Source organism: Balaenoptera physalus, assembly GCF_965194825.1.
Source record: "Balaenoptera physalus genome assembly, chromosome: 7".
Lineage (NCBI taxonomy): Eukaryota > Metazoa > Chordata > Mammalia > Artiodactyla > Balaenopteridae > Balaenoptera > Balaenoptera physalus.
This window is the reverse complement of record NC_138886.1, coordinates 70111336-70134997: the sequence shown is the minus strand read 5'-3', so window position 1 is coordinate 70134997 and position 23662 is coordinate 70111336. Positions and strand designations below refer to the sequence as shown.

Sequence of the window (23662 nt, the reverse complement as noted above, 5' to 3'; positions counted from 1 at the left end):
TTCTACCTCTTAATAGCTGTATGAATTTAAACAAGTCATGTAATTGTTCTGAATCTCATTTTCTCATGTGATGTAAAAATAACACGTATCTTCTGGAATAACTGAGAAAATGGGTTGGATAAGTTTCTAGGACTTAGTTAAGAATACAGTGCCCCAATGGTGAAAAACTGAAACCATTTCCTCTAAGATCAGGAACAAGACAAGGATGTCCACTCTCACCACTATTATTCAACATAGTTTTGGAAGTCCTAACCATGGCAGACAGAGAAGAAAAAGAAATAAAAGGAATCCAAATCGGAAAAGAAGAAGTAAAACAGTTACTGTTTGCAGATGACATGATACTATACATAGAGAATCCTAAAGATGCCACCAGAAAACTACTAAAGCTAATCAATGAATTTGGTAAAGTAGCAGGATACAAAATTAATGCACAGAAATCTCTTGCATTCCTATACACTAATGATGAAAAATCTGAAAGAGAAATTAAGGGAACACTCCCATTTACCACTGCAACAAAAAGAATAAAATATGTAGGAATAAGCCTACCTAAGGCGACAAAAGACCTGTATGTAGAAAACTATAAGAAACTGATGAAAGAAATTAAGGATGATACAAACAGTTGGAGAGATATACCATGTTCCTGGATTGGAAGAATCAACATTGTGAAAATGACTATACTATGCAAAGCAATCTACAGATTCAATGCAATCCCTATCAAACTACCAATGGCATTTTCCACAGAACTAGAACAAAAAATTTCACGATATGTGTGGATACACAAAAGACCCCAAATAGCCAAAGCAATCGTGAGAAAGAAAAATGGAGCTGGAGGAATCAGGCTCCCTGACTTCAGACTGTACTACAAAGCTACAGTAATCAAGACAGTATGGTACTGGCACAAAAACAGAAATATAGGTCAATGGAACAGGATAGGAAGTCCAGAGATAAACCCATGCACATATGGTCACCTTATTTTTGATAAAGGAGGCAATAATATACAATGGAGAAAAGACAGCCTCTTCAGTAAGTGCTGCTGGGAAAACTGGACAGCTACATGTAAAAGAATGAAATTAGAACCCTCCCTATCACCATACCCAAAGATAAACTCAAAATGGATTAAAGACCTAAATTTAAGGCCAGACACTATCAAACTCTTAGAGGAAAACATAGGCAGAACACTCTTATGACATAGATCACAGCAAGATCCTTTTTGACCCACCTCCTAGAGAAATGGAAATAAAAATAGAAATAAACAAATGGGACCTAATGAAACTTAAAAGCTTTTGCACAGCAAAGGAAACCATAAACAAGATGAAAAGACAATCCTTAGAATGGGAGAAAATATTTACAAATGAAGCAACTGACAAAGGATTAATCTCCAAAATTTACAAGCAGCTCATGCAGCTCAATATCAAAAAAACAAACAACGCAATCCAAAAATGGGTAGAAGACCTAAATAGACATTTCTCCAAAGAAGATATACAGATTGCCAACAAACACATGAAAGAATGCTCAACATCATTAATCATTAGAGAAATGCAAATCAAAACTACAATGAGATATCATCTCACACAGGTCAGAATGGCCATCATCAAAAAATCTACAAACAATAAATGCTGGAGAGGATGTGAAGAAAAGGGAACCCTCTTGCACTGTTGGTGGGAATGTAAATTGATACAGCCACTTTGGAGAACAGTGTAGAGGTTCCTTAAAAAACTAAAAATAGAACTACCATATGACCCAGCAATCCCCCTTCTGGGCATATACCCTGAGAAAACCATAATTCAAAAAGAGTCATGTACCAAAATGTTTATTGCAGCTCTCTTTACAATAGCCAGGACATGGAAGCAACCTAAGTGTCCATCAACAGATGAATGGATAAAGAAGATGTGGCACATATATACAATGGAATATTACTCAGCCATAAGAAGAAACAAAATTGAGTTATTTGTAGTGAGGTGAATGGACCTAGAGTCTGTCATACAGAGTGAAGTAAGTCAGAAAGAGAAAGACAAATACCGTATGCTAACACATGTATATGGAATCTAAAAAAAAAAAAGGTCATGAAGAACCTAGGGGCAAGATGGGAATAAAGACGCAGACCTACTAGAGAACGGACTTGAGGATACGGGGAGGGGGAAGGGTAAGCTGGGACAAAGTGAGAGAGTGGCATGGACATATATACACTACCAAACGTAAAATAGATAGCTAGTGGGAAGCAGCCGCATAGCACAGGGAGATCAGCTGGTGCTTTGTGACCACCTAGAGGGGTGGGATAGGGAGGGTGGGAGAGAGGGAGACACGAGGGAAGAGATATGGGGACATAAGTATATGTATAACTGATTCACTTTGTTATAAAGCAGAAACTAACACACCATTGTAAAGCAATTATACTCCAATAAAGATGTTAAAAAAAAAAAAAAGAATACAATACCTGGTTGCTATTGCTGTTATTTTAGGTATCATTTGTCTCTAGCCCTAGATGACCATTGTTCCTTTTAAAGGCAGGTTGAAGGAAGGTGGGAAAGTCACTGGTAGATATTTAGTATACGAAATCATTGCTGAATTAAGGCAAGAAAAACAAAAAAGTGGTATTTTCCATAAGGAGAGATAAGGGTTAAGTGACTATATGAGCATATGTTTAAAATTTACAGAAAAGGTATTTACATGAGTTTAATTTTAACTATTTGCAAAATAAATTGGAAAAATGGATAACAAAATGTGACCAATTTGCATTGTAAAAATATTTGAAATATCAGAATCTGATTGTATTTCCAGCACCTAGCAAAGTGCTTATAACAGAAACATACACCTTAAATTTTGTTGATCGAAGGAGTGGCATAGATCCTTGTATTAAAATTTGCTTAAAATACCATGAAAGTTTAAAAGATGAAAATTGGAGTATAAACTTGAGGAGCCTATCAAGAACTCAGCATTGCAAGTTCATGGGAGATTTTAAATTTTGCTTATTCAGTAAAAGTAGAGAAATAGTATTCATTAGGATGAAGACATTTTCAGTGTTGACATATCAAATGTAAAATAAAAATTGGGGCAATATTTAGAGTACAAACTAGTAACAGAGTAGTCAGCTAGCCAAGACCTAGATGGAAATGCGTTAAATGTATTTCCTTACAAAATAAAAAGGGGTACACATCTGTCCCAGTAGAAACATATTATTTAGGAAAAGATTTATTGGTATTTATTATTTGTTAACAACTAAGATGCATATAGCATCGTCTAATGCTAATTTTAGAGAACAGAATTAACAACCCAGGTTAAATGAAAGTTGTATTCTGTCATATGGAATTATTTTGCTTGGAGTATGATCAAATTTATCTGAATCTAAGTCATGTTTTCTTTTGGCATACTTTTTTGGATTTTGTACTTTTTTAGGCTAAATTGGATAATATTAATTTTATGGTAAAACAGCAGTTTCAAAGTTAACAGTAGTGTTATTTTAGTTATTTCCAAAGAAGGAAATGCTAGTGAGAAACAGGACAGTTAAATTTGTAAGAAAGAAGAGCATCTTGAATATGTCTAGGAAATATGCATATATTTTATGCTTTCTGAAAGTATGTAGGCTTATCCAAAAATAGAAAGTATTATACAACTTAGAAATCTGATTTCTTGCAGTCCTAGAAATTCCAGAATATTTAAGTGTGATTTTAATCACTATTAATTGAAACTGTAGTGGCTTATGGAAGTATGATCACTGTAATCAGAATATATCCTGGTTTGGTAATTAAAAAATAATGACAAGTATACACTGACACTTTTTATTTAAAGGTGAGGTGGCAAAGTCTACTGTTGATGGGGCTCAAATGATTTTTAAGTTTGTGTTGTCAGGAGCAATCAGGGATCATCATAGCAGTGAAGACAATTACCATTCTCATCCTGGGCTGATTATTGTTAATTTTTGTTGTGGTGTTTGGCTTCCTCTTTTTATCTCTTTGAGATTTTACCTGTCCTCTGTTTCTTTTATTCATTTACTATCTTTTCTATGGTTTTCAGAATGGACATAGTATTGTAAAAAGCTTCAAGAACACAGCATCAGGTCCAAAGTTTCATTTTCTGCCCCCTTCTTTTATTAGAATTCTGCAGATAATTAGAAGAATTCCCTCATTATGAGATGACTCTGAGGCCCCTGACTTCAAAATAACCAAACAAAAGTCTAAAGTTGTGTAATTATTCTTGGTTTTCCTGTTTCCCCACTTTTAAGTGAAGAAACTAGTTAAGAATGTGGCTAATCATAGCTGATTGCATATAGTATCTGGAAAAATGCATGGTGTCTAGCTGCTTTCAAGTAGGTTGAAAAACAAGTCCGCTCATTTGTGATGTTATTTTGACATTACCTTTGTGAGATTGCTAAGTCACAACGGAATTCTCTTTTTTGGGAACTGATCTTCCAAAATATCAAGATAAGTAGTTCCCAAAAGCAGTAGGAACTCTTAGCTAGTTGAGCAATTAGAATCACATGTATCAAATGACGGTGGTGTGTGTTTAGGAGGGTATGTTTGTTTTCTGTGTTTTCTTCTGTACATTTTTAAATGTTTTATACACATCTTTATTTTGACAGGGAAAAGCCACTTGATTTTCTAATATTACAATTGCTAAAAGAAAGGGGGGGACCCACTGACAATAAGACTATAATAAGTTAACACAGAGATGTATAGTTTATGTATTTTTTAAAGATACAATTTAGAGGAGAAGGGCAAAACGATAACATAAATAGTTGTTTATATACATCCATTTTTGGAAACAATTACATGCCAATTAAAATTATATCAGGAAATAAAGTAAACTTTTGGTATTTTTTGATTTATAAAATGGGAAAGTAAAAAAGGTCCAAAAGTAGAATATAACTATAATTAAAAGTGATAAGTGAAAACTTGGCATCTCTCCTCTCTAACGCCTTGCTCCCAAATGAGCTTGCGTATTTTATTAGCTTGATTTTTTAAAAAAAGTTGAATTGGGAAACTATTTTAGTATATTTAATCAAAACAACTTGCTTTTATGGAGCGGAAATACCACCAACCCTGAAATATTGATTTTGAAGGGCTTTCTTCTGGCTTCGCTTGTGCAGAAGCCCGAGAAAGGTTTTTATTGATATAGCTTTAGTATGTTTCAACTCAAGGAGAGGGGAGAATATCCACAAAACTAACCTTTGTATTATGACATTAGGCTGATGTGCCTTTAGGAAACCCTCAGAGTTATCCACTTTACTCCTTTACCTTTTGAGAAATGCTTGAAATGCAAAGAATTCATACATAACTGAATTAAAATGGCTAAATTCTGCCTCCTTACCTTTGCATCCCAATAAACATCGCTGCACATGTCTTCATTTTACACAATTTTTTAAATCTATAAATCAAAACACTGGGAGTTATTACCCCCAAATTATCATGCCTACAGAACTTCCATTTGTGAGCCCAAATTGCCAGAACAATTTTTATTTTTACCGATATCACATCCTATTTCTGATAAGGACAAGCAGGGGTCCGCTTGCCAAAAATCATTCCAAAGATTTCACAGTCACAGATTCATAAGAACAAATATGAAGGATATACCCAAGGAGAGTGTCTTAAAATAAACCATTTTAGGAAAACAGCAGAGTTTCACCCTAATTTCTTTTAATCCATGACACAGGTGCTTCTTTGCATTGCTAGATTTAATTATTTTTTTTCCATAAAGTCATATAGATTTTCTCTCCAGTTTTGAGCTGGGAACAGGTTTATATTGTTAGAGATAAAACTGTACTGCGGATAGTGTTGTGCTATGAGATTCCCAAAACTTTGATGCTTCCTGAGAATGAGTTATTCACTCTGTACATAATGAATTATTACGTACAATTCACTCTGTACGTAAGATTTTCGATTTTTCTGGTATTTTTTGCATTTGATCAGTGGAGTTCTTTGGTGTGATAGTTATAAAGCAATATTTACAGTATAATTTTAAAGATGCTGAGATTAACTTTTTTATTCACTGATAGTCTTGATTATATAGAAAAATGTATTTTCCTGTAAATATACTAATCACTACATTAAATTATGCTTATTTTTATCTCCAGCATAATTACTTAACACAAAAGTTAAATAACTTATCCACGTTCACATAAACTGTAAATGGTGGAGCAAAAATTTGGATTTGGGCCAGTTTTCCTGAACACTCAACTATTATGCTACATTTGTTTACAGTGTCTGTCTCACAAACTAGGACATTAATACCATGAGGGTTGGGACTTGGTCTTGTTCAGGGTGTTATACACCCCGGGATTCAGAATAGTGCACTCAATAAATATCTATTGATTGATGAATAAGTAAAAATATATAAATAGTATTTAGATGCTTTTGTCTTACAGAAGAATGTGGTGATATGAATATTTAAGAGTATGTTTCTGAAGTTCTCAACAAAAGTTTACAGGATTTAAAATAGTTTGGGTTATCCTTTTAGTAATATAATAGTCTTTGAGGGTAAAACTAATTTATTTTTAAGATTGTAGAAATTCTCTCTATAGTTGAAGTATGATTTTTTTACTCCTTCAGTAGTTTATAACTAATTTGCTAGATGCCATTTATAAAGTAACAGTTTTAGTCATTGCTTAATCTGGAGTTCAGGATTCCCAAATAGAACATAAAAATGCAAAATATTTTTATTTTGTAGTTACCAAATTTTTGAGTTAACTGCATTACCACTATGTTTAATTTGGCCTAAGTTACAGTGTTTTTACTGTGCTTTTATTCTGCCTGTTAGAGTTGCACTAAACATTACAAGACCATTCATTAGTAATGGTCATGTCTCATAGGATTTGTTTAAAATGACAAAGTGCTAAGTTTTCCCAAGTGTAAAGCTCCAAATAACTGGTCAAACTATTATATGTAAAGAAAAATAATAAATTTTAAAAGTCTATTCTTCAAAATTATTTTGGTGTTGATTTAGAAAATCAAGTAAGTTCTTGTTTTAAGGTTTAACTTTTCAGGAGAGGCTTTTTTTTTTTGAGAATAGACTATAACATAGACATTACGCGAGGGTGTAGCCCATAAAATAACAAAGGCGAAAATGTCTTAGTGTTTCAGAACAAGGAATTTAGAATGACATTGTCTAGACTTTGATTCCATATCTATAGGCAAGTCACTTTCACTTTGTAAAATGCAGTGTCCTTTGTAAAAGGCAGATAATAACAATAGCACTTCTTAGGGTCGTTATGGAGGTTAAATGAGATGACGTGTGTTTGGAACCTGGCACAAAGTAACTAATAAATATTGGCTTTTTACCAATTTAAGAATATCGCCTCCTAAATTCTCCCATTGTATTACCATTGAATGGTCAAGTTAGAGTTAAATAACCATCAGATAATTTGTTAATTAGACTGACATCGTATGGGGGGAGGGCCTTCACATACCTTCCTGTATGTATGTGGTTGTGTTTTGGGGTGTATGCTGATTGCTGATTTCTCTGCAGTCAGGTTACCGTCACTAACATGCCACAGTCCCTCACGTGATGATTTTAAACAGAGTGAGTTTCTTTGTGCAGCTCCAGTCTCTCTCTTTTAGGAGAGTTTTCCCTCCCTACTCATCAGTTGAAGGGCAGCCTGACATCAGGGATTGCCTACAACTCTGGAAACCAGGAGACTTGGGATATATATGTTTCCAGGTCTGCCACTAGTTTGGGCACATCACTTAATTTCTCTGGTTCCCAGTTTCCTTATTTGTAAAAAGGTGGGGTTGGACAAGTATCTAGAAGGGCCCTTCGAGAGCCATCTTATCAAAAGGTAGCTTATGTTCTCTCTTTCATTAGTCAGCCATGTAATTAGAAATATGTGTGTATGCATTCATGTGTGTATCTCCTGAGATTTTTGTCAAAAATTAGACAGTTTTCCTAATTAGCAGGCACTGATCAAATGTAGGATTAGGCAGTGCCTAAATACTTGTTTGCTGCTAAGATCTTGTATCCGAAGGCTGCCGGGTGTCATAGCGGCAAGCTTGGATCATTCAGTAATTATCATTGCAGTTAAGTCTAATTCTTTATATAAATATGGTTAAATCAAGAAACTAGGGCATTGTAAAGAAAGACTGACAGAAGAAAAACAGCCATGTAGGTAGCTTCCATTGATTGACTAAGGTTTGAATCATATCTAATTTCCTTAGCCAAGCAAGGGCCCTCTTGACTCACCAATGTGGTTATAAACACGCTGATACAGCTCCTACATGTGGATTTCTGATCATGTGGCCCAGTGTTGGCAAATACTGGATTTCTCTGCACTAGGTGATTTTCCAGGACTAACACTATGATTCTAAGTCATAGATTATCCCAGTCTTTAGTCCTTGATCCGCTTTAAAAATAAAGACAGCTATTGAAAAATACAAAGCAGCCCTCGTCTTTCCTTTATCACTAATATGCTCCCTCAATCTCAGGTATATTTTCCTTCGACCATTGTGAGGAAAGTAAAATGTTCTATTAAAAACAAACAAAAAATGCAGAGTGTACAAAGTATATTAATATGGCATAAGAAGGCACATTATATTTAGATTGGAAAGAGGAATGTGTATTTTGAGGTCAGTAACTGGAGCTGAGCCATAAGTGTGTGCATTCTTAATGATTTATAGATGCTTACTGACTTGGAAAAATATGAATTTGTTGAATGCTTTTCATTTTCCACTAGCTTATGTGGGTTAGGATTATATTATTTCGCTTCCGCTTTCTCCCACCTTCCACCCACCCCCACCAAAAAAACCAAAAAACAAAGCAAACCCCCCCAAAACCTCCAAAACTATGGGGGCTTCCCTGTTGGATGAAATGGAAATTTCTCAGCTTGTCATTCAAAACTCTTCACATCCCAGCCCCCAACACATTTTCAATTTTATCTCCTAGGATTCCCTTCTGTGCACATCCTCTCTAGCCCCCAGGGGTTCTCCTTACTCCCCAGCACACCGTGTGTTTTCACACCTCTGCCTCTTTGCTCAGGCTGCTCCCTTGGCCTAGGATGCCTATTCTCCTATCCAGTCTACCTGACAAATCCCTGTCCATTCCTCAAGATCCAACTGAAATGTTGCCTCCATAAATCTCTCTGCATCTTTTTCTCAGACAGGTATCTCCCTCCCCTGTGCTCCCATATATAGCCCTTTAAATGACAGCATTATTCACACTGTGTTATAGTTACTGCCCCACATTCTCCTACCATTGCTACCCTGTGTAACAAGGACCATGCTTTCATTATATATGTAGTCTTAGCATCTGATAACATAGTGGACACTCAATAAAAGCTTGTCAAAGTGAGTAAAAACCATGTGTGCATGTATCACAAGAAGGGACATGCCCTGATTCAGATGAAATATGTTATCTTTTTGTTCATTACATATAATTTGGAGAATGCAGAAAAACAAATAGGAGGAAATGAAATTCATCTGTAACCCTGCTCCCTCAGAGATCATGTTAACTGTGTAGTATATATATTTATAGTTAAAGCATACTTTTAAGAGGAACTCTGGTTTTTAAAATTAGAAAATTACCTACCTGCTTAACAGATGATCCTAATTCTTGACTTTGCTATTTCTTTGTTAGCTCACTGAGAGAATAATCATCCTCTTTGTGGTGATCACCAGTCAAGAGGAAGTCCAAGAGAAATACGTGGTGTGTGTTTTATTCATCTTTTGGAATCTATTGGATATGGTTAGGTAAGGAGGCAAAATAATCTCTTAAAACAAAGCCAAATTGCTTTCTACAGTGAAGCCAGTAATAGCTGCTTACATTTGGTTACTCTGAATGAGAGAGAAATACATAACCCCTTTTCATATTATTTTATCTTGATATGGAAATGTATTTTTAGTGCTTTCCGTAATGGGCATTTCAAAGATAATGGAAACCTACCATGGTATCAAGAACAAATCATTGCATCAGGTTCCCAGCAGAAGACTTGGCTTACACCAATTTGGAATAAACCTTGCAGCTGTTGCTAATGAAAGGCGTTCTTTGCAATTGCTCTGGTATGTGTTACTTTAATAAGCAAAGCAAGACTTTTATTCTATCATAGTCACAATTTACAAAGTTGGTTTCTTAGAATTCAAGAATATTTTAAATATAGGGCCTTATCTCTCTGGCGAAAAAACACACCTCCACAAACATATTTGTATACAATTCCAGCGGGTTCAAATAACTGAAGTTCTTTCATGGACTCACTGGGAATCCTTGGACCTCAGGTTAAGAACCCTTGCTCCAGATGGTGTTATGTTTCCTTCTAATTCTAAAACTTTGTGTGTTATCTCTACTAGCAATGGTGTAAAATTGCTGAGCCCTTTGCTCAGTGGCTCACTTTGGAGAGGCTCCTAACTGCTACTTCAAGCTCTCACAAATGAGAACTGTCCCTCCTGCTTGAAAAATCTGGATGTGGATGGGTAACAAAAGAACCCTAGCATTTTAGCTGAGGTTATATAAATTCTTTATTATATTGTCAATAACTTGGCTGAGTTAAGATATTCTAAGTAGAATGAATTTAATGAAATATTTTGTTGAATTAAAGTGACTATAATTCTTTGTTATATAACTTAGTTATTTCTCACTTTTAACTGAAAGATTTGTGGACTTGGGGCAAACTTCAGGGAGTTTTGTAGCCCATGACTTTCTGTTTATGAGACATGGAGCCTCATCTGGGACTGTGGCTTTCTGATGTTTCATTCTCTGGTATGCCCAACTCTTTCAGTGTCGATTCAGTCTCAGATAAGCTCAGTAGACCCATTAGAGAACAAAGTGGTTTTGGCATTGAGAGTAGTATTGTGATGTGATGGAAAGACTTTTGGACATAGAAGTGGAAGATCTCAGGATGAACCTCACCTCCACTGCTTACCTGCTATATGATCTTGGGCAAATCACACAACCTTAAAAATAACAGCAATGCGATAATTCATGGACCTTAATATTTACCCTTTTAAAGTATAAAATTTGTCGATTTTAGTGTATTCAAAGACATGTGTAACCATCACCACTATCTAATTTGAGAACATTTTCATCACCCCCAAAAGAAGCCCCAAATCCATTAGCAGTCTCACCTAATTCCCTTTTCCTCCCAGCCCTGGCAACCACTAACATACTGTCTGTATGGATTTGCCTATTCTGGACATTTCATATAAATGGAATCATATAATATGTGCCTTTTGTGACTGGGTTCTTTCATTTAGCATAACGTTTTCAAGGTTTGTCCATGTTTTAACAGGTATCAGTATTTTATTTATTTTTATGGCTGAATAATATTCCATTATATTGATATACCAATTTTTATTTATTCATTTATCAGTTGATGGACATTTGGGTTGTTTCTACTTTTTGGTCAGGAGGAATGCTGCTGTGAACATCCATGTACAAGCTTTTGTGTGCACATATGTTTTCATTTCTCTTAACTTAGGAGTGAAATTCCTAAGTACTGAACCTTTTTAAAACTCATTTTTTTCCTCTGTAAAATGGGGGCAGAATTATCTTCCCAATTTACCCTAGAATGACTTTTTGAAAAGCAACTTCCCCAACCTGATAAAAGCATCTGTGAAAACTCCACAGCTAACATGATGGTTAATGATGAAAGACTGATCTTTCTTGCAAAGATCAGGAACAAGACAACAATGTCTACTCTTGCCTCTTCTACTCAACATTGTACTGGAAGTTCCAGGCATGGCAGTTAGGCAAGAAAATGATGTAAAAGCATCCACATTGGAAAGGAAGCAGTAAAATTATCTCTACTGGCAGATGACATGATCTTGTATATAAAAAATCATAAGGAATTCACTAAAAAATATTAGAATAAGCTAGTTCAGCAAAGTTGTAGAATACAAAATTAATATACAGTTGACCCTTGAACAACGTAAGGGTTGGGGTGCTGACCCTCCGCACAGTTGAAAATCCACATATAACTTATAGTTGGCCCTTTGTATACAGGGTTCCTCTGTGTCTTAGGTTCTGCATCTGGATTCAACCAACCCCAGATAGTGTAGTACTGTAGTATTTACTATTGAAAAAAATCTGCATATAAGTGAACCCGCTTAGTTCAAACCTGTGTTGTTCAAGGGTCAACTGTACAAAAATTAATTGTATTCTGCACATTTGCAATGGCCTATCCTAAAATAAAATTAAGAAAAAAAAACATCAAAAAATAAAGTACTTAGACATAATTTAGCAAAAGATGGGCAGAACTTGTACACTAAAAACTATAAAACATTGTGCAGAGAAATGAAAGAAGATCTAAATAAATGGAAAGATATTCCGTGTTTATAGGTTGAAGACAATGTTTTTAAGATGGAACACTCCTCAAGTTGATCTACAGATTCAATGCAATGCCTATCAGAATCCCAGCTGGCTTCTTTGCACGAGTTGAGAAGCTGATTCTAAAACTCATATGGAAACCCAAGGAACCCAGAGTAGCCAAAACAATCTGAAAAAAGAAGAACGTAGTTGGAAGATTCACACTTCCCAATTTCAAAACTTATTACAAAGCAACCAAAGTTGCACACATCAAGAGTGTGATAACGGACATAAGGATATATCGTGGAATAGACTTGACAGTCCAGATATAAACTCTCAAATTTATGGTCAATTGATTTTTGACAGGATGCCAAGGTCATTAAATGGGGAAAAATAGTCTTTTGGTCAAATGGTGCTGGGACAGCTGGATATCCACATGCAAAAGAATGAATTTGGTCCTTTACTTTGCACCATACAAAAATTAACTAAATGGATTGAAAACCTAAATGGAAGAGCTAAAATTACAAAACTCTTAGAAGAAAACATAGGGGTAAATGTTTTTGATCTTGGATTTGACAATGGATTTTTAGATTTAATACCAAAAACACAAGCAACAACAACAACAAAAAGAGACAAATTGGACTTCATCAGAAGTGATTTTTAAACATATGAAAAGATTCTTACCTACTCTTGTAATAAGAGAAAAAAAATCAAAGTAGTGAGATACCATTTTTCCCTTATATTGGTAAAGAACAAAAAGTTTGATAACATGCTATGTTTGGTGAGTGCTTGCACTGCTGATGTATATTATATATAGTATATATACACATAGGTAAGTATATGCAAAAATATTTTGGAAAGAATATATGAGAAATTGGCATTGGTCATTGCCTCTGAGGAGTGGAATTAGGGTCCTGGAATGAGAGAAAGATTTACTTTTCTGCATTCATGTTTTCAAGGTTTTGAATTTTGTTTTGCCATATGTATGCACTGCCTTTTCCAGTAGTTCTAAGTATGGTCCTTGGACCAGTGGCATCAGCGTCACCTGGAACTTGTTTGTAATACAAATTCTCAGGTCCACTGAATCAGACACTCTGGAGATAGGGCCTAACAATTTGTGCTTTAGCAAGCCCTCTGAGTGATTCTGATGTATGCTTAAGCTTGAGAAATGAAAAGATTTTGACTCCTTCATCTATTACATCATAAAGGCAGGTTTAAAACCGCCTCCTATACCCAAAACAAGCTCCTAAGGCCAGTTCTTTAATTATTCACACAAGATGGTACATTTTTTTTTTTTTTTTTAAATTCATTACCTAGATATTTACAAGTCTGTCTGTCTAAAAACTTAGCCTTTCTATAAAATGGGCTTGGCTTCTGAGTGAAATTGAAGTCACTATTTGAGGAAACTTGTATCTGTAATTTGCTGGGAGATAAGAGTTGCATTTTTCTTTCTTCCCTCTATAATTATCCATGATCCAACCCATAAGACAAGCCAGACTGACATGGTTCTTCTCTCTCCATTTTTTACCTCTTCTCCTGCTTACGTTACAGGAAATAAAGTAAGGAATTTGCGTACTCTCCAGTTTTATCTGTGTATTCAATTACACAGTAAGGTACTTTCTTCTCCTGCTATTTCCCAGACATCAGCAGCAAATGATGTTTATGAGCAAACTTGTCTCCTTTCAGGTACACTTACAGCATGTTATCAGTCATTGGAATATCCTATGCTGTCTTGACATGGCTCAGTCAAACACTATGGATGCCGATTTATCCTTTGTGTGTTCTCGCTGAAGGTAAGAAAAGAGTGACTTTTCTGTACTGCTTACTGACAAAAGCAATCCTGTTATAATGATTCACAAAACTTTTTGATGATTAAGTTACTATTTTTGCTACTGTTCAGCTGACTCAGTGTTATCTTTCCTGGCATACTTCCCTTGATGCAAAGAAGCAAAACCTTAAAAAGTAAAGTTACGGGGGAAGCAGCTGTGCACAGTAGACAAAATATTGGATGAGGAATGAGGACATCTGAGGGCCTTTAACTTCATTAACTTGCTGAGTTTGGGTAAATCATTTAACCTCTCTAAGTCTGTTTACTCATCCAAAGGGGATTTAACATTTAGTGACTCAGTGATTATTTGTAATGCATAGAAATTCAGTTCCCCCTTGGCTGGACTAGCCTTCCCACTTACCATCTACCATGCTGCCTATTCTCTGCCAGTGACAGTTAACTCTACCTTTAGACGAGTCATTAGTTTCTCAGGGAAGCGTTCCTCAATTTCCTCATCAACATTAATTCCCCCAATGAATCTCTTTTGTAAGATCTATCTTAGTTGTAATTAGACATTTGTGTGATTCTTTGATTAATGTCTATTTCCCTGTCTAGCCTCTAAGCTCCATGGGGATCTGGAGTTGTCTTTGTTTCTTTCTTCCTTTGTCTTATGCGCCCAGTATACATGCTCAATAAACAATTAATCATTAAATACAATGTGAAGTAGGCTAATTACTTAGCCTAAATGTAAACCTAAAGCTTAAAATCAAATAATTAAAAGCATCAATTTGCAAAGAGCTTGAGGATATTTGGGGAATATTTGCTTCCCTCTGTAATGGATTTAGCAGACTGGTAGGGAACTCTGAAACAGACATGATAAAAGTTTTTGAAAACCGAAGGCATAAAGAAATTAAGAGAACACATGTTAAGTAACTAAGGGAAAACATACAGAAATATTTAACATAAAATGATGGTGACTTTGGCAATAATTATAAAGTATATATGATATAACCACACGTTGTCTATCTACCAGTGAGCAGAGAAAAGGAGCTTATATTATAGTAAATCACATTAGATATAATTTAAAGATCTGTTTTGTTTCCAAACAGACTATGCCAAAAGAATCTAGGGAATAATCTTCTTGAAAACCATAAAAAATGGATTGGCCATTTATTTGAGAACAAAATCCATCACTCATTGAAACGTTTATTTATTAAGTACATTCATTTGTTAGATAATATGAAAAATACTATAAAGAATATATAAAGGAATAAAGTAGAAATATGACTAATATTTTCCTAAAAATAGGGATGAATAAATATATAGGAAACTTTTTTTTTTATTCTATAATTGTAAGCATTCTCCTTTCTTAGGAAAGCCATGTTTATATATAGTTGCCCTAAAATGCATATTCTTTTATTAAAATTAGATTCATAAACTTATTCTTGCAATTAAAAAACAAAGTATATCCAGAAAAATTTTGAAAGCACATATAACAAAATATCAATAATGATTAATTCTGGGTGGTAGAGCATAGTAATTTTATCTTTATATATTTCTATATATTTCAAATGTCCCAAAGTATAAAAACATGTAGTTAAGAAAACCTGCTTGACTTTTGATAATTCTAATATCTTTTAATAACTATAATTTCCCATCTGATAATATAAGACAAAAACCAAGTTCATATTCATAATCAAATCAACTATACTAATAAAATGCCAGAGACTTAGGTGCTGCCCATGGAAATCTTAGATGGCATGCTTTAGTGTCAGTTGCAGACGCTGTGCCGATTCCACTCTCTGGCTCTAACAGCTGTGGGCGCCTGAGTTTTCCTCTGTCTTTTTAAAAAAGGCAAATAAAAAATAATAATTTTAGACTCACAGTAAGTTGCAAAAACAGTACATTGTTCCCATGTACCTTCACTCAGCTTACCCTGATGAGAACATCTTATATAACCATAGTACATTATCATTTTATTCCATGAAATGTTATACAAAGTCTATACATGGACACAATTTCATAGAATGTCCATCTCTTTTTATTTGACATGAGCCTCCTCCCTCAAAATAATTTAGGCCAGCATTTCTCACACGATTCCTCAGAATTTGTATTAAGTACTCCTGGGATGGGGAGGAAGAAAGAGCTATTCCAAGACCAGTTAAGCTGAGGAAATGGGTGAAACCAGTTTCTTTATTGCAGAACTTGACAGAATCTCTGCTATACCAATGTGTGTTATGAAACTCCAAGAGGAGAATATATGAAGCATTTTCCATGTTCATTCGTCTGTAACCCCTACTTGTGGCTAAGAGGACAGGTATTTTGAGATACAATTTTCTGTACTAACTACTATGTATAAAATAAATAAGCTACAAGGATATATTATACAGCACAGGGAATGTAGCAGATATTTTATATTAACTATAAGTGGAGTATAGCCTTTAAAAATTGTGAATCACTCTGTTGTACACCGGAAGCTTATATTGTACATCAACTATACCTCAATAAAAAAAGAAACACTGTAAACTATTTTTGTGTAGGCATAATAAAGTAAAAAATGGACAAAATTCAACAAATCACACTGCTATAATGGCCTTGCCAATCTGATCAGCGAATTTCTATATCAAACTATAGCTTTGGCAAAAGGATTCAGCAATTATCACAAAACAGTCATTATCAAATTCGGAATATCCTTCAACTGTGCATACATATATACACATCCCTGTAGCAAGTTAAGGAGGGAAACCTTCATGATTCCTTTTTTCTTTAAACAGCATTTGCCATCTATCAGTCACTGCCTTATTTTGAATCATTTGGCACTTACTCCACAAAGCTGCCCTTTGACTTATCCATCTATTTCCCATATGTGCTGAAAATATATCTCATGATGCTCTTTATAGGTAAGTGGCTTTTCTGTTTTGTTTTGTTTTTGCATTCTTTCTGTGCTTTTTGGTTTGTGCTGCCATCTACCTTAGTAGAAAGGTCTGTAAACATGGGAGAGATGGAAAAAGAAGGCTGACATGACGAACTAGACCTTGTTAGTAAAGTATTTAGAAGTTATAATGCTTTTTGCAGGTCATCATGAGATCAAATATATCACTGTTTGCACTGTATGAACAGGAACAGTTTTACTAGTAGAAAATGTAACTGCTTTGTGTATGAAATATAAAAGTTTTCACCACAAACACAAGCATCTACAAAGAAAATCTAGATGTCAAACTAAGTAAACTTGGCTATTTCTGGATTTCCCATTTATATCTGTTTTGTTTCCTGTTTGTTTGCCCTTATGTGCTAGCATTTCCTAGCAGGCAAGTGGGAGTAGGTGCTAAAGGCTCAAGAAAAATATATAGGACAAAAACTTACAGTTGAGAAAATCTAATCAATTAATTAATTTGTCCAGGAAATTGGGAAACAGACTTCTGTTGTTAAATTTTAGTTTCTCCAGCTCTAACCTTCACAAATCCTTAAGATAATTATTACCTCTAGAAGATAACAACTATCAGGTATGTAAGAACAACACATGAGAAGACAAATGTAAAACTTTAGGGGAAATGGAGAGAGCTAAAGAAAAGTTCCTTCCTTGCAATAAACAGAACAGTAAGATGGAGGAGTTTGCTTTACTTCCCCTTCTGCAGAAAATCTGGACTCTTTAAGTATTCCTTCTTTGAGTCTCCTTTGCAAGTGTCTTCTCCCTGGACTCCAGGCAGCACTCTATATTTCAAAACCATGGTTCTTTCCACAGAGATGGTTAATCAGTCTTAATTTTTGCCATTTCTTTCTCCACATCAGGTATGTATTTTACCTATAGTCATCTTTACTCAGAAAGAAGAGACATCCTCAGAGTCTTTCCCATTAAAAAGAAGAAAATGTGAAGCACGGCACTCTGATGTGACATAAGAAAGGAGAGGCTGTGGATTCAGCTGCAGTAAACACAACACAGGTGGAAAAATACCTAGTATTTCATAAAAATCCATGACATGCAATAATTGCTCTCCTCCCCAAAACTCTTGACATATACAGCAGTCTGTGTTTCTCACATGTTGTTTTTAGTATGTATACTCTTCACGACCTGTTTCACCAAAGCTGTGAATTTTACACGAGATAAGTTTATATTGTGTGAAGCCTGATTATTTTCCTGTAAGGTTAATGAGAAATAAGATTTTAACTGGAGTAGATTGTGTTAAACTAAGAAACCAAAGTTGCTAACCTAAATTACATCTATTTACATATATTTCTTTTCACTTCTGAGTTCCCAAGTAGCAACTGATCTGTGGGAGGGGAGTGATGTGTAATATGTTCTGTATTTTTCTAGAATAACCTATTTTATAGACAGATGTCACTGTCCCCAGAGTTAACACCCACCTTAAACATTAGACACACTTAGAAAATTAAACATTTTTCCAAACCCTGAAAGAGTATTTGTTAATATTACACAAGTTATTTAGACTTTGATGGCTTAAAAGAGGACCCTGAGGAAAACAGAGTAGACCTTGGTTTTCACAAATAATGCCCCATATTCCTTTTTAAAAAAATCTAATCGAGCCATATACATACCTTAAAGGAGATAAAAGGTACAAAAATATAGTAAATCATTTAAATAAGGCAAGAAAATTGAGAACCAGTGATGCTTCAGATGATTTATTACTGAATTATTATTGCTAATTGCTATAAATCATATATCATCACTTATACTTTTGAAAAATGCTCCTTTCTTTGAAGTTCTAAAATATATGTGAATAATTGACTAATAGAATAATTTCTGTACCTTCAGTATATCATTCACTTCTCTTGAGAGAATTATAGAATCTTATTATCCAATAACTATATAAAAAGGGTACTAAATATTTTGTGACAGTAAGAACCAGGTAATGGAAATGTAATTATAAAAGATGGGTAATCTTGTTCCCACTAAATAAAACATATGAAAAGAAACAATTGAGTATTAATAAAGGTAGTTGATATCTTTATAAAGTTAATATATTTGGAATTTTAAAATAAGTATTAAAATTATCCTTTTAAGAAGCTGTACATTTTATTTTGCTTTTGTTTTTATTGAAGTATAGTTGACTTACAATATTATGTTAGTTCAAGTGTACAGCATAGTGATTCAGTATTTTTGCAGATTATACGCCATTATAGGTTGTTATAAGATAATGGGTATAATTCCCTGTGCAATAGAGTATATCCTTGTTGCTTAACTATTTTATATATAGTAGTTTGTATCTGTTAATCCCATACCCTTAATTTGTCCCTTCCTCCGTCCCTCTCCTCTTTGGTAACCACAAGTTTGTTTTCTGTGTCTGTTAGTCTATTTCTGTTTTGCATATACATTCATTTGTATTATTTGTTAGATTCCACATATAAGTGATATCATAGTGTTTGTTTTTCTCTGTCTGACTTACTTCAGTAAGTATAATATTCTCCAGGTCCATCCATGTTGCTGCAAGTGGTAGAATTTCATTCTTTTATGGTTAAGTAATTGTCCATTTTATATGTATAGTGCATCTTCTTAATCATCTGTTGGTGGGCATTTGGGTTGCTTCCATGTCTTGACTATTGTAAATAGTGCTGCCTGCTATGAACATTGGGGTGCATGTATTTTTTCAAATTAATGTGTTCGTTTTTTCTGGATATATACACAAGAGTGGAATTGCTGGGTCATGTGGTAGTTCTATTTTTAATTTTTCTAAGGAACCTCCATACTCTTTTCTATAGTGGCTGCACCAATTTGCATTCCTACTAATAGTGTTCGAGGGTTCCCTTTTCTCCACATCCTCGCCAACATTTGTTATTTGTAGACTTTTTGAAGATGGCCATTCTAACTGGTGTGAGGTGATGTCTCATTGTGGTTTTGATTTGCATTTCTCTAATAATTAGTGATGTTGAGCATCTTTTCATGTGCCTGTTAGTCATCTGTACGTCTTCTTCAGAAAAACCTCAAAAAAAAAAAAAAAAAAGAAAGAAAAACCTCTATTCAAGTCCTGCCAGTTTTTTGATTGGATTGTTTTTTGGGATGTTGAGTTGTATGAGCTGTTTGTATATTTTGGATATTGACCCCTTGTCAGTCACATCATTTGCAAATATTTCCTCCCATTCAGTAGGTTGTCTTTTCATTTTGTTGATGGTTTCCTTTCCTGTGCAAAAGCTTTTAAGTTTAATTAGGTCCCATTTGTTTATTTTTGCTTTTGTTTTCTTTGCTTTAGGAGAAAGCAAAAAATATTGCTGATTTATGTCAAAGAGTGTTCCACCTATGTTTTCTTCTAGGAGTTTTATAGTTTCCAGTCTTACGTTTAGGTCTTTAATCCATTTTGAGCTTATTTTTGTAATGGTGTGAGGAAATGTTCTAATCTCACTGTTTTACATGTAGCTGTCCATTTTCTCCAGCACCACTTATTAAAGAGACTGTCTTTTCTCCACTGTATATTCTTGCCTCCTTTGTCATAGATTAATTGACCATAACTGCATGGGTTTATATCTGGGCTCTCTGTTCTGTCCATTGATCTATGTGTCTTTTATGTGCCAGTACCATGATGTTTTGATTATTGTAGCTTTGTAGTATAGTCTGAAGTCCTGTGGGGTGATACCTCCAGCTTTGTTCTTTTTCCTCAATATTGCTTTGGCAATTCGGGGTCTTTTGTGGTTCCATATTAATTTTAGGATTATTTGTTCTAGTTGCGTGAAAAATGTTATGGGTATTTTGATAAGGATTTCATTAAATCTGTAGATTGCTTTGGGTAGTATGGCCATTTTAACAATATTAATTCTTCTAATGTGAGAGCACAGGATATCTTTGTATTTCTTTGTATCATCTTCATTTTCCTTCATTAGTGTTTTATAGTTTTCAGAGTATAGGTCTTTCACCTCCTTGGTTAAATTTATTCCTAGGTGTTTTCCTTTTTGATGTGATTTTAAACAGGATTATTTTTTTGCTCTCTCTTTCTCATGGTTCATTATTGGTGTATAGAAAAGCAACAGATTTTTGTATATTAATCTTGTATCCTGCAACTTTACTGAATTCATTTATTCTAACAGTTTTTTGGTGGAGACTTCAGGGTTTTCTATGTATATAGTATCATGTCATCTATAAATAGTGACAGTTTTACTTCTTTCGCTACAATTTGGATGCTTTTTATTTCTTTTTCTTGTCTGATTGCTGTGGCTAGGAATTCCAATACTATGTTAAATAGAAGCAATGAGAGTGGGCATCCTTTTCTTGTTCCTGAGTTTAAAAGGAATACTTTCAGCTTTTCACCATTGAGTATTACACTGGCTGTGGGTTTCTTGTAAATGGCCTTTACTATGCTGAGATATGTTTCCTCTGTACCCACTTCGGTGAGAGTTTGTATCATGAATGGTTGTTGAATTTTGTCAAATGCTTTTTCTGTGTCTATTGAGATGATCATGTGATTTTTGTCTTTCCTCTTTTTTAATATGGTGTGTCACATTGATTGATTTGCATATGTTGAAACATCCTTGTGACCCTGGAATAATCCAACTTGATCATGGTATATGTTTCTTTTTAGGTATTGTTGGATTTGGTTTGCTAATGCTTTGTTGAGGATTTTTGCATCTATTTTCATCAAATATATTGGCCTATAATTTTCTCTCTTTCTTTTTGTAGTGTCTTTGGTTTTGAGATCAAGGTAATGGTGGCCTCATAGAATGAATTTGAGAGTGTTCCCTCCTCTTCAATTTTTTGGAATAGTTTGAGAAAGAGCAGTATTAATTCTTCTTTATGTGTTTGGTAAAATTCCCCTGGGAAGCGGTCTGGTCCTGTACTTTTGTTTGCTGGGAGGTTTTTTATTACAGATCCAATTTCACTTCTAGTGATAGGTCTGTCAAATTATCTGTTTATTCTTGACTTAGTCTTGGCAGGCTGTATGTTTTTAGAAATTTGTCCATTTCTCCTAGGTTGTCCAATTTGTTGGCATATAACTGTTCATAGTATTCTCTAATGATTTTTTTTGTATCTCTGTGATATGGGCTGTTATTTCTCCTCTTTCATTTTTTATTTTGTTTATTGGGTCCTCTGTCTTTTCTTCTTGGTGAGCCTGGCTTAAAGGTTTATTAATTTTGTTTATCTTTTCAAAAAACCAGCTCTTGGTTTAATTGATCTTTTCTATTACTTTTTCTTAACCACTATTTTATTTATTTTGTCTCTGATCTTTATTATTTCCTTCCTTCTGTTGACTTTAGGCTTTGTTCTTCTTTTTCTAATTCTTTTAGGTGGCAGGTTTGGTTGTTTATTTGAGATTTTCCTTAGTTCTCGAGGAAGGCCTGTATTGTTATGAACTTCCCTCTGAGATCTGCTTTTCCTGCATCCCATAGATTTTGTAAAGTTGTGTTTTCATTTATGTTTGTCTCAAAGTATTTTCTGATTTCCTCTTTGATTTCATTATTGACCCATTGGTTTTTTAGTAGCATGTTGTTTAGTCTCCACATCTTTGTTCTTTTCTCATTTTTCTTTCTGTAGTTAATTTTTAGTTTCATAGTGTTGTGGTCAGAAAAAATGCTTGATATAATTTTTATCCTCTTAAATTTGTTAAAGCTTGTTTTGTGATGTAGTATGTGATCCATCCTGGGGACTGTTCCATGTGCACTTGAAAAGAATGTGTGTTCTACTTTCTTCAGATGTAATGTCCTGTACATATCAATTAAGTGCAACAGTCTATTGTGTCATTTAAGACCTCTGTTGCCTTATTGATTTTCTGTCTGGATGATCTGTTTATTGATGTCAGTGAGGTATTAAAATCTCCTACTATTCTTGTGTTACTGTTAATTTCTCCCTTTATGTCTGTTAGTATTTACTTTATATATTTAGGTGCTCCTATATTGGGTACATATATGTCAATGAATGTAATATCCTCTTTCTGTATTGATCCCTTTATCATTATATAATGCCCTTCATGATCTTTTGGTATAGCTTTGTTTTAAAGTCTGTTTTGTCTGGTATGAGTATTGTTCCCCCTGCTTTCTTGTCATTTCTGTTTGCATGAAATATCTTTTTTCATTCCCTCACTTTGAGTTTGTGTGTGTCTTTCACCCTGAAGTGAGTCTCTTGTAGGCAGCATATAGAAAGGTCTTATTTTTTATTCATTCACCACCCTGTGTATTTTGATCAGAGCATTTAGTTCATTGACATTTAAAGTAATTATTGATAGGTATGTACTTATGGACATTTTATTACTTTTTTCCAGTTGTTTTTGTAGTTCTTCTCTGTTCATTTCGTTTCTCCCATTGTGGTTTGATAATTTTCTTTTGTAGTGTGCTTAAGTTCCTTTCTGTTTGGTTTTTGTGTATCTTTGGTAGGTTTTTGATTTGTGGGTACTATGGGTTCATTTATGTTGACTCATAATTATATCTACTTACTTTAAACTGATAGTCATTTAAGTTCAAACACATTCTAAAAGATCTACATTTTTTACTCCCCTCTCCCACATTTTGTGTTTTTGAAGCCATATTTTACATCTTCATGCTTATCCCTTTACTGTTTATTGTAGTTATAATTGCCTTTACAAATTTTTAGTTTTTTTTTTAAACACACACACTGTATTTTATTTTTACGAGAGATAAATAAACTGACACCAAGCATTGTAAATGGATGACCACAACAAAAGCAACAAAGATTGCAATTACCAAACACGAGGCACACTCATACTATGTCATAATATTGAC

At 34.3% G+C, this 23662-nt stretch overlaps 1 protein-coding gene across 8 annotated transcripts in view; it reads left to right on the top strand.

Moving 5' to 3' along the window:
• Positions 1-23662, top strand: part of HACD4 (3-hydroxyacyl-CoA dehydratase 4) — a 104056-nt gene that overhangs the window by 4926 nt on the left and 75468 nt on the right. For 4 of the 8 annotated variants that reach the window (XR_014266016.1, XR_014266017.1, XR_014266018.1 and 1 more), the window contains exons 4-7: positions 9559-9671; positions 13906-14012; positions 16762-16887; positions 17777-17927. Coding sequence is in view for 4 of the 8 variants with exons in the window: in XM_082470511.1 (XP_082326637.1) it covers positions 9559-9671; positions 13906-14012; positions 16762-16887; positions 17777-17859 (429 nt within the window). In the remaining 4 variants the exon portion in view is untranslated. Of the gene's footprint in view, positions 1-9558; positions 9672-13905; positions 14013-16761; positions 16888-17776; positions 19016-23662 lie in introns of those variants that run through there. The other 4 variants (XM_082470513.1, XM_082470514.1, XM_082470511.1 and 1 more) reach the window with 3 other exon arrangements.